This window comes from Nicotiana tabacum, chromosome 4 (genome assembly GCF_000715075.1).
Source record: "Nicotiana tabacum cultivar K326 chromosome 4, ASM71507v2, whole genome shotgun sequence".
NCBI lineage: Eukaryota > Viridiplantae > Streptophyta > Magnoliopsida > Solanales > Solanaceae > Nicotiana > Nicotiana tabacum.
The window spans coordinates 28,337,330-28,350,025 of NC_134083.1; the positions used below are offsets into that span (position 1 = coordinate 28,337,330).

The 12,696-nt window shown below is 35.5% G+C and overlaps 1 protein-coding gene across 1 annotated transcript; it reads right to left on the reverse strand.

Annotated features, from left to right (window-relative positions):
* Nucleotides 1–5,323: 5,323 nt before the first annotated feature.
* On the reverse strand, nucleotides 5,324–7,397 carry LOC107821259 (uncharacterized). Its single transcript, XM_016647685.2, has 5 exons — nucleotides 7,001–7,397; nucleotides 6,802–6,884; nucleotides 6,563–6,713; nucleotides 5,922–5,980; nucleotides 5,324–5,835 (listed from the first exon to the last, which is right to left on the reverse strand). The coding sequence occupies exons 1-5, from the start codon at nucleotides 7,086–7,088 to the stop codon at nucleotides 5,563–5,565; spliced, it is 654 nt and encodes a 217-aa protein (XP_016503171.1). The 5' UTR covers nucleotides 7,089–7,397; the 3' UTR covers nucleotides 5,324–5,562.
* Between the last annotated feature and the right edge of the window lie 5,299 nt (nucleotides 7,398–12,696).

The following is a 12,696-nucleotide window of genomic DNA, read 5'->3' on the forward strand; positions in this document are numbered from 1 at the left end:
TCTTTGTTTCAGCTGGCTCACATCTCTCATGGCATCCATTATTCAACCTCTGGTGACAATGTTGCTTATGCCAACTTTACAGAGGTATGTCATCTACCCATAGATGAATTCTCTATAGTTAATCTTGCAGTACATTGTTTGTCTACTCAGTTAGGAAAAATACATTGGATACTAGATTCAGGTACAACCAATCATATGACCTCTAATAAACAATTCTCACACAATTTACAATCTTTACCTAAACCTTACTTAATAACCCTACCAAATGGCTATAAAATCAAATTAATATTTACTGGTTTATTACAACTTAGAACAAACATTGTTTTGCACAATACTCTTTTAGTTCCTTCATTTCAATTCAACCTTACCAACTTCTTTTTCAATTACAATGCTTAGCATTATTTAGCAGTCATTCTTATTTTTATAGGGCCCTTCTCTCAAGAGATCATTGAAAATTGGTATGGCTTCTCATGGGTTGTACTTTCTGCTCCCTGGTATGGCTGAGTATTCACCTTTTGTTTCTGCTATTCCTTCTGGTAATGCATGTAATGTTTCTAATTTTGTTTCCCATTTTCCTAGTCCCTCTTGTACTTCTTTCACTAGTGTTAATAAAATGAAATTGTTTTGGCATCAAAGATTGGGTAACATGCCTTTTATCTGACATAGTTCCTTATAAGCAGTCTTTCTCCTGTCATATTTGCCCTATGGCTAGGTAACAGAGACTTCCTTTTCCGGAAACTCATATCAAGTCTACTTCTTTTTTCTAATTAGTTCACCTAGATCTCTGGGGGCCAATCACACCAAGACATACAATGGTTGTAGATACTTTCTCACCATTTTTTATGACTTTTCTAGAGTGACCTAGACCCATATTTTATCATGTAAAAGCAATGCCTTTCAATTATTACAGCTTTCACCAAAATGGTCCAAAATCATTTCCACTCTTCTGTTCAAACATTTAGAGCTGCAATGCTTTTGAACTAGGTGGTAGTTATGAAGCAAAGACATTCTTCTCTGAAAATGGGATACTTCACCAAACCACTATTTTTTATACCCCACAACAGAATGGGTTGGTGAGAGAAAACATAAACATTTATTGGAGACCTCTACAACCTTGATTTATCAATCCCATCTTCCTGTCACATATTGGGGTGAATGTGCCTTGACTTCCACTTATATAATCAATAGAATGCCCTCTTCTGTCTTGGGCAATATTTCTCATTTTCAAAGATTACATGGTGTCTCCCCTTATTATGACCATCTTAAATATTTTGGATGCCTCTGCAATGCTACTACTCCTAAACCTGGCAGAGATAAATTCTAATCTAGGGCAATCATATGTGTTTTCCTAGGGTATCCATGTGGTAAAAAGGGTTACAAATTTCTTAATCACACCAATCATTCTATTCTTTTCTCCAAATATATGGCCTTTCATGAGCGTATCTTTTCTTACTCTTCACCTTCTGTCCTTGACCATCCTTTTCCTCTTATTCCTTATGTGGATAGTGTCTCCTCATCCCTCTCTATCTGTACCTTCTCCTCCCTTTTCTGCACCTTCTCATGTTCCTCATATTTCTCCTTCTTCACACCCATCTGATTTACCTCCTTCTGACTCTCCTACTTCCTTATCTAAATCTCCTACCATTACCCTTTTCCATCTTCTCCTCCACTTAGAAAGTCTAGTAGGGTCTGCCATATTCTACCTTATCTTAAGGACTATGTTTGCTCTTTTGCCCTTTCCAACCCTGTATCTGGGATCTCCACGGTTTCCCCTACTGAGCTGCAAATGTAAGAACCTTTTTTTACCAGCAGGTTGTCTCTCATCCTGTTTAGCAAGAGGCTGTGCTACAGAAATTTCAGGCCCTAGAGGTAAACCATACTTTGGAGATTATTCCCCTTCCTCCTTAAAAGAAGCCTATCCCCAGCAAATGGGTTTATAAGATTAAACAAAAGTCCAATGGCTCAATTAAAAGGTACAAAGCGAGGTTAGTTATTAGAGGTGACACTCAAAATGTGGGTATTTATTATAGTGAGACTTTCTCTCATGTTGTTAAGTTCACCACTATCGAGTGTCTTATTTCTCTTGCTGCCAAGAGGGATTGGACTGTGTATCAACTTGATATAAATAACGCTTTTCTTCATAGTGACCTTCATGAAGAGGTCTACATGAAACTTCCACCTGGTCTTCAGATTTCTGCTTTTGTGGCTTTTGTTTCTTCTCCCTTAGTTTGCAATTTCAACAAGTCTCTTTATGGCCTCAAATAGGCTTCCAGACAATGGTTTTCCAAATTGTCTGAAGCTCTGCTCTCAAGAGGCTACACTTCAAGTGAGAATGATTATTCCTTCTTTACCAGATCTTCTAATACTTCTTTGTGAGTCCTAGTTATATATGTTGATGATATATTACTTGCTGGGGATGATGTAGCTGAGCTTGACAGTCTGAAGTCTTTCTTGGACTCTCAGTTCAAGATTAAAGACCTGGGGTCTGTCCATTATATTTTGGGCCTGGAAGTTATCAAGAATAGTCAGAGATATTGGGTCAGTCAACACAAGCTTGCTTCTGACCTCTTGGATGAATTCAATTGCCATCATTTATCTCTTGTAGTGACTCATATTGAATCTTCTTCCAAGCTCACTTCTGACATGGGCCAGCCCCTTACTGATCCCAGCCTCTACAGTAGACTTGTGCGGAAACTCAACTTTTTACAGCACACTAGACCAAACATTACCTTTTCTGTTCAACACTTGAGTCAATTCCTTCAGACTCCTCAGTTTCCCCATATGTTAGTTGTTATTCATGTTCTCAAGTATTTGTTGAATGATCCTGGCAAGGTATTCTATTATCCAGGTCCCCTGATACATCTCTTTTAGCATACTCTGATTATGATTGGGATGTGCACAGTCTCGCAAGCTAATCACTAATTTTTCATTAGTTTTGGTGGGTTCCCTATTTCTTAGAAGTACAAGAAGTAGCCTACCATATCCCCTTCCTCTGTTGAAGTTGAGTACAGAGCTTTGAGGAAAGTTGTGGCTGAAATTTCCCAGTTGGTTCGTTTATTTGGTGACCTTGGTTTGACCTTCACTTCTCCTATTCAAGTGTTCTGTGACAGCTAGGCTACCCTACACATTGCCAAAATCCTGTTTCCACGAGAGGACCAAGTATATTGACATTGACTGTCATTTTGTTAGAGATTGTTTGCAGTCTCGATTGATTTCTCTTCACCATATTCCTTCTGCCGACCAGCCTGCTGATATTTTGACTAAGTCTCTTGAGAGCCTCTTCAGTATCATTTGCTTGGTAAACTTGGAGTGGCTTCCCCCTCCAGCTTGAGGGGGGTGTTGGGCTGCCTCACTTCTTAGACAAAAGCCCATTAGTGTAGTAGTTTTATTTTTACAAAAATATTATTTGGGCCCAATTGTATAGTACCCGACCCAGTCCAAAGGTGTAAACAAGTATAATAAATATATACACTTTACAATTTTCTGGAAAGGCACACGTTATGAAATAATAAGAAAATATCTCTCTTCTTTCTTTTCCCTCCCGATTTGGGATTTCTCTGCTTTAATTTCTCTCAATCGACCCCAATAATGGAGTCTAACACCCTGCAGATATAACAGATGTAACATGAAACACACACATACCGATGTTCACTTATCCTCGCCAGGGGAATGTGCTATTCCTTTTAAAGTCATCACCATATAGTCATCACTCACGAATTAGTTGTAGACTCGTAAATAAGACGGCTGAGCTTGCACAAGTTTACTTGGACTTTGTATCTACGGATTTGGGTCGAAAGAGAGTTTGGTCGTTCAACCCATTATATATTGTCTTTGGTGATAAAGGGCGAAGTTAACCAGTAGTCACTTTTATGTTTGCTATTAAAAATATATTTAAAGATTAGTCAATTTACCTAAACTTGAGGACTAAGTATCCTGAAAATTTGTATCATGAATTCTTGAGATGCTAATAAGAATTAAGGATTTAGTGTCCTAAATATTTTGAGCTGCTAATTTGAAATTCAGGTCAAACTGATAATTTAAAATTCAGCACATAAGATTCAAATTTTCGGACATAATTTTTGAACTTTAGGACACAATGTCCTAAAGTTTGGGCAAATTAGCTAATCACTAAATACGTTGTAAACTGTTAATATATATTGTAAATAACATACTTAAAAGTGGGTACCTTGTGACATTTGGTTTGAGCCCAATTACATTGTAGCAAGTGATACATTACCATGGTTTAACAAGTGTGATAGACGGGAGAAATTCAGAAATAGCCAGATTTACAAGTGGCCATTCAAAAATAGCCACAGTTTCAAAAGTAATCGAAATTTAGCCACTTTTCATGTCAAGATAAATCTGAACGAAAATACTGTTCAAAATCCGGAAAATACTCCAGCATAATATACTGGAACTCCAGTATAATATATTGGAGTTCCAGCAAAGTATACCAGTCCAGTATATTATGCTGGAAGTTCATACACAGGTGCTCGAATCTCCAGTATATTATGTTGGAACTTTCCGCGTGTTGGAGTTTCAGCATAATATGCTGGAAGTTCATACACGGGTGCACCGAACTCCAGTATATCATGTTGGACCGGTCTCTGTTGCAGTAAAATAGTGACTATTTTTCAATGACTTGGCTAACGCGGACTATTTTTGAATGACCAGTTCGAAAATTGGCTAGCCCGTGCTATTCTTACGTGATAGACGGTAGTGCATGTCCGTTTCGCGGTAAACTGAAGTGAAGGCGCTAAATGGAGTCAAAGGGCCCAAAAAGTTACATTTCATTTCCATGCTTGGATCCACTTAAATCTAAAAGTAATTTTAATTACTTCGCTGATAGTTGTATGTATGTAAACTAATTGAGACACATACGAAAGAACAGAGAGAAGAATATATACTATAAGAAATAATGTTCAATTGTCTTATCTAAGAAGAAGAAAAAGAAACTTAAGATTACAATGATGTTCTCTGTTAATTGGCTGCTAACCCTCAAGAGTTGTTAATGGTATAACAGGAATATTATATCTTTTACTTTTTAGTTAATTATCTCTTACTATAAAAATTCACCAGGCTAAACTGTCTCGCGATAAAACAAAAATAACATTCAATTACTGTAATTTCAACCAAAAAGAAAAATATGCCGTGAACATCCATAAGGGATTGATCATGCATGAAGTTTGGCGGTAAAAAAACAAATCAGCGTTGAGACCATGTGATATTACAGTGTTTCATCAGCGCCATATTGAACTTTAATCATAAAATAATGTGACTGAGATTCTTACCAGTAGTATATAATTAAAAAGATGTGGTCTTCCTGTTTTGACCAGTGCAACTGATTAGAGTATTAACGAATCAATACACTGATACTATAGCATTTTTTAACTTCATCTAACGAACTAGAAAAGACAAAACTATGGCAATATGACGGTGCTAATACAAGGCACAAGATAGAAAAGGCCTTATCTGAAGAGTCATCAAACAAAGCAAAACTGGGTTAGTGCTAGTTTCCTATAGCCAAAATTGTGGAGCTAAAACAAAAAATTTACATGGTTTTCATGGATTTGATCCGTGGAAAGTCTGGTAATTGTTGATTGGAGGTTTGTGACGGGGTTTGCTTCCTGATCCTGGACCTCCACTATAGTCTTTGTTCATCATGTTCAAAATCTCATTCGCATCTTCCAGAAGTTTCTCTGATTCAAGCTTCTGAAAAGACTCACTATTATCAGTTTGATCTGTTGAAGCTAACTTATTGAGTGAATTCCCCGAGTTGCTGCAGCCATTTGCTGGGTTTCTTGAATTTTTGTTCACAGTGCTCTCATCACATGACTGCGTCTCGAAATGAACTAGTCTCAAACAACTAAATATAAGTAGTATTATTACGCATAATTAACCTGAGGATTTAAAAGAATAACCTGATGATGTATTTTCTTTCGCGAATTACCAAGCCGACTGGCCGAACCATTGCTGTTTCCTGCATCGTAAACGAGGAAATACGCAAATTCAGAAGTCATTCCTTTTTTTCTTTACCCTTCCTTATTTCCAGCGAACTAACTAGTTTCACTCAAAGCAAATTAAATAGTCTGATTGAACAATTTAGACACTCTTTGAAACGAGGCAGGGGAGATGAGGAAATAAAGACCAAAAAAGAAAAGATATCTCCATTCACTTTGCTTGTAAAAAGAATAGATGCACTACAAAGAATTGCGATACTCTTGCACATGAGAATATGAAAATTCTTCTAAAATTTTCTTTGATTTTCTATTGGATACATACAAGTATACTAGCCATTTTCACAAGAAAATCTAATTAAAAAAGAAAAGAAAAAGACTAATTAGATCTAAAAAGGCCAAAAAAGTTTCTCTTATTGAGTTCTCTCTCACTCAGTTATTCTTAGGGGGATGCGGTTTTGCCATGTGATAATCAGCATTTAGAGCCACGAAACATCCTGTATTGACCTTCACTGAGTGGCTAGTACTCATTTTACTTGACATCGCTCTCAACTTTCCCTGACTTTTTCGGTTTAAATTTCCAATAGAATGGGTTGCACTTGCACCTGAATTCTTTGAATCTTCCTCTGTCTTGATGCTAGCTTCCACTTGCTTCATGTTTTTCTTCATATTCCTTCTTTCTGCCATCATTTTTCTTCCACCCATTCTTCCATTAGTACTGAGTACAGCAGCTGCTGGTACACCATCCAAAACTTCCTGAATTTTCATTTCTAAATATGAAACTGACATAATTCGAGTGTGTTGTAAATAAATCTGAAATCAACTCAACTTAAAGAATTAGTACCTTCTCCACACTCTGATGACTCCTAGTTAGTTCCATGGTAAAACCATTTTCTGCTTCATGGACCACAACTAAGGTTTGGTTAGCTGCAGAAGAGTAGTCAACTTTTAATTAGATTTTCATAGGAAAAAGAAGGAACTAATCTGTTGATTTAGTAAAACTTAAAACATATTGATGACTGGGGAAAGAAAACATTACGTACCTTGGTCAGTATGAGCAATTGAAACCTTTAAGGTTAGGAAAATGAACAACAGAACAAGCATAAAAGAAGTTAAACTTAAGGACACCATTTTGACTCTTTCTTTTGGTTAAGGGTATATCTGCTGCTCTGCAACAAAGGAGAGGATTCACATGAAAGGAAAGTGGGAGATTTATAGAAAGCCCAAACTCCAAACCCAAATCAAAGATAGGGTTAGAAGTTAGAACAACTAGTTTTTTGTCATTGCTTAAAAAAATGGTATACTGGGCAGAAAAAGTACCTGGGAAAACTCAAAAGACTTACTAATAGAAAAGGAGCAGTAAACAAAATAAAACAATTAAGAAGTGGAAGATGGTCTTTTCTTGGTAGATTAATTCACCGGGATGTTAGGGAAAAGGACTATGGTTATGATTGCGTGGAATGGAAGATACAGTTGTCTGCCGCCATGCATGCTACGAGGATTAGTTTGTTTTGTTGGCTTATATCTACGTCTAAAAAAAAATGTATTCACTAAACTAACCCTAATTAATTGTTAATTCGGCTCTATGTTCTTTGTTGCCTTCTTTCATAAAGTTAATAATTTTTCTTGGCTACTTGGTCATTTGGGAATGGGGCTTTTGAGAGTGTAATTTATACTACTAGGAGTTTTATTTATTACTTTATCCATCACTATATAATTAGTTGTTGGTAAAATTAACGGTGAGCCTAACTCTAGGATTTAGGAGCCTGTCGGTCCTGGTCAAATATTAAACGCACATGATTAGTGAAAATTCTCAGTTATCCTCCAGTGTAATTCACTAGTATAAAAGTATTCTATTATGGTGATTAGCGAGCAGAGTTCCCAAGGAGTCAGTCAGGGGGAGAACCAAAATATTGTTGAAGAGGAAGGAGAAGAACATGGGCAAGTGGTAAAATAAAACTGCCTTGAATCATGAATAATTACTACTATTATAATATAACCACTTTGTTAGCTTTACAGTTAGGTTTTAACAAACAAGTCCAGAACACGAGGGCTCGCCCTCCCATTTTTTATCAGCTTCGACTCTAATTCCAATCAAAGGTTTGAACCGAATTAGTCGTTTGTCTTTGAGGTGTAAACAAACAGTTCTCTGAAAAAGTAATTACCAAGTTCAACTCATAAAGTATTTTACTTAATCCACAGTCATTTACCTTGAGGTGTAAACACACAGTTTGTGAGGAAATCAAACCATCAATTTGTTGACTACTCTTGGAAATTGTTTTCTTGTCGAGGGTGAACCGACTAACTAAAAATTAATAAGCTACTCATCAATAGAAAAATGAGATTTAGCAGGTTGCTTTTTAACTCCTGTGTGAAACGGACACAAAATCAAATGTTTAAGTCTAACTTAAGGAATTACTATTTTGTTTAGGATGGCAAATTAAAGTTTCTTTTAATTCATTACGATTGGTGATTAATTTTACAGTTTAAAATAATACTAGGGGATCGACAAATAAAATGTGGTGATAAGAGTCAGACATTACAGCTGAAAATACTAGAACCGAGGATGATGGAGTTTTGAAACTAGTTGACCGTGGACTAAGTATGCTTAGAGAAAAGCTGTAAAGCAAATTTCGAACAAATTAAAGAAGACAGACAAAAGCGTTGAGACAAAGTGTGAAACTATGAAGGTAACTTTTGCTCTTTGCTTCACCATTCCTCGTTGACTAACTTCCATTGGAGATCCAATTGTTTAAATCACTAAAACTTGCTAGAAAGGTAATCCCAAATTTATTAATCTTTTCTTAAAATCTATAAAATTGACTACATAAGAACTTTCTATTGCTAAATTTTTGTTGGCCTATTAGTTTTTTCATATTAATATACTTAATTACTGATATAACTCCTACTTTTCAAAATATATAACACTTAACACCCTTGTAAAATAAAATATTATTCAAACTATATTTATGTGCGATTTTCGTTGTATACGAGGGTTAAGTGTATCATTCAAAAGTTCAAGGATTGTATCTACAACTGAATTATTTCGGGGAAGGGTTTATTGTTACCAAAAAAAAGAAAAAGCCTTTTAGTTTGCTTTAGGAAATTTCCTGAAAAAACAAAAAGGCAATGGAATCTAACTTCTCACGTCCTCTCCTTTTGATAATCTACTAAAATTACTTTGATTTCATTACACCTCTGTCTACTTATATATGTAATTAGGTCAGTTTGGAGTGTGAAACTTTTGGTGTTTCAAACTCTGGGATTTGGGAAAAGGGAAAATGATGTTTGTGTTTTCAAGACATGGGCACATGAAAGCCATTAGAGGAATGCTTATTAGGTTTGGCATGTCGCTGATCATTCCTCGATTTGGGACTTAAACTTGATGCCAAATCAAAGTTTTTGACAATAACAAAAAGCGTATTACCGGTTTGGAAACTTGCATTTACCTACAAAAAATAGGCTAAATCTTGCTTTGCTTGTACTTTTGAAAACCTTGCATTTTACAGTACTCCCAACCAAGGACCTGCACATTTTAGTTGTTTTAAGAGAAAATTTCGAACTAGCTCCTTCTAATTAAAGCACAGGAGCTATTTCAGTAATAACTGGAACGTTACTTTAATTTTCCTTTTCAAAATACAAAATAGAAGTATTACTAAGTCGTTAAATTCATATAATAGAGATGATAGTTTATAAATAAAATGTAATTTATATTTATTGTCTCCTAGAATGTTAATCGTCTACACCTATTGCCAAAATTTCCTTGGATGCAAATTTTCCAATTTGATATTTGGGATACAGCTACAATGTTTTCGACATCAAATTTCATTGTGTACATTTCATTTATGACTTTATGCGATTTCCACATATCACATGACTTATTTTAGCCATCAAATCTATCAATGGATAACTACATATACATATAAGTAGACGGAGTAATATGGAGTTTATGTTCGAATTTCGGGTAATTGGGTTTAACGTTTTTGATAGATTAGCTAGTAATTAACCACTTAAAAATGTTCTAGACATGAAAACTAAAATGATAGTAGTAGTAGTTTAGCTATGAAAATCGCGATGGTGCTTTTGACTTTGAACAAAATTAATGACTTTGGTCAGCTTTCCCATTTTCGTTTCATCCCCAAAAAAACGCTTTCCACCCATGCCGGCTCTCTCTTCCTCATGTTGATGATTTGAACATACAGCCTCACACGATTTCTTTCGTTTTAGAAAAACTAAGACTAGTGCTTCAAATGTTATAGTGTCATTAGTAGTTCACTTTAAGTGATATACTTATAGAACAAAAAGATGAACTTAAATTGATTTTATTTAACAATGATTAATTAGTTGATCGCTTGCATTTTTTCTTTAAAATTGAGTAGAATAAATGGCTTGAGCAAGTAAGCTAAGAGCGTTGGGTAATGAATTTGAATTTAAACTAATATTATGCGCAGATGAAATAAATTTAAAATCTTATTGAATTAGAACAATATATCATTTACTTACTTTATAGAATACTTTCTTAGTATATGGCTTTTCTATAAATATTCTCTATTTCCTTTTTTTTGGGTAGAAAAATGGGAGTTTTTGGAGCTTGGAAAAGAATTCATATTTCATATGTGAAAATCTTTTTGTCTTCTAATCTAAAACCTGAAATAATACGAAATTGGATGTCAAGTTTATAAGTATTAATTTGTTAAGGAATAGAAAATGCAGAAATGTCAATTAGTAGAAACACTTAAAATATGACTGCATCATAATACATGACATAAACAGTGGTTTTGGAAGTGTAATTTTCAGTTAGTTCAAAAAAAGTGTATCTAATACTTTAAGAAATTATTTATGTATTTAGCATAAAGAATTTTATTTGGGAAAATTACGTGACACGTCAAACATTTACATTATATTTATCATCGTAGCTATTCTCTCAGCAAATTTACTATTCGTAACTATATTTAAATTTTATAGCAAATCCATGAAATAAGAGATTAATTAGTTTGAACTAAGATAAGAGAGCAATAAGCTATCGTAGCTCAGTTAGTTACCGCACCTGCTTAGTTCACAAGGAGTAGCCACAATAGAGAATGCTAGTCATAATAAGAACAGCTCAACAAGAAAGGAAATACTATGTAACAACGGTCCACAATATACATTTCGACAACGAGGGAGCTAACACAAGTCGAATAATTCCAAATAAGGACAAGTCAACTAAATTATAGGATATCTAACTTCTTTTAAGGTTGCGCAATTAGGAAAGAGATACAACAAATTCAATAAGGATAAGCAGTAGAAAGATAATCATAGTCTCAATTAAGGATGAACAATTACATAAGAGATAATTATAACTTCAAACAAAGATAAGCAGTTAGGAAAGGATAACATGGCAATAGAAAAGATAACAACTTCAGTTAAGGTACGGATGAATCAAATAAGCAACAAGAGTGGATCATGAAGCAATTAATTCTAATTAAAGCAGGTGGAGGTGAAACTAGTAATTAAGAGACGTATTCATAACATAACAGCTACATAATCAGTGAATACAAGGACCTAAGAACCCTAAAAGGCCAATTTTCCACAAATAAGTCCGAGCATGTGCTCGTCACCTCACGTACACGGACTACAATTAGCATAGAAGACTCAAATCCTAAGAGGTAGTTCTCCCCACAAGGTTAGGCAAGATACTTACCTCAAAGCAGACAGACCGATACTCTAAAATGAACTTCTCGGGTGAAATGACCTTCGGACGGCTCAAATCTAGCTAAAATAACTTCAAAGCACAAATAAAACTCATAGGAAACTATTCCGGATCATAAAGCCTCAATCTTTATCAACATCCAAAAATCAACCCAAAAGTCGACCCCCGGGCCCGCACCTCGGAACCCGACAAATTTTACAAAATCGGAACACCCATTCCGATACGAGCTCAACCGTACTAAAATTATCAAATTCCGATACCATTTGGTCCTTCAAATCATCATTTTTTTCATTTTTGAAAGCTTTTACAATTTTTCCCAAATTTTCCTTTAGATTTTCATGAATGTGATGTTAAATCTAAGGTATAATCACAAAATATAATTTAAAATTGATTAGAGGTGCTTACCCAATGATTGTAGATGAAATTCCTATCTCAAAATCGCCCATTCTCGGACCTAAGGTTCAAAATATGATAAAATGAAGCTAAAACTTGGAATGCCCAGCATTTAGGAGGCTGCAGATGTCGCATTTGCAACAGGGGGTTCGCAAATGCGACCTCTACAAATGCGAACGAAACATCGCAGATGCGACCCCTAATAAACCAGACGAAGATCGCCTTTGCGATCAAACATTCACAAATGCGAAACAACAGTTGCCGCAAAAGCGAACAATGTCTTCGCAAAAGCGGACAGATACACATCGCAAATGCGAGGGAATTCTTCGCAAAAGAGAACTCTTCCCCAGTAGCCCAGGTTCGCAAATGCGAGGCCTACCGCATTTGCGACCAAAACATTGCAATTGCGATAAAACCAGAACAGCAGTCAAAATTCCTAACAAAACACTCTAAAGCTAATCTGAAACTCACTCGAGCCCCCGAGGCTCAAAACCAAACATCCACACAAGTCTAAAAACATAACATGAACTCGCTCGTGCGATCAAAATACCAAAATAACCTCTAGAACTACGAATCGGATGTCAAAACACATAAAAATCATAATGAACTTCTAGAATCGCAACCAAGCGTCCGAACCATATCAAATCAACTCGG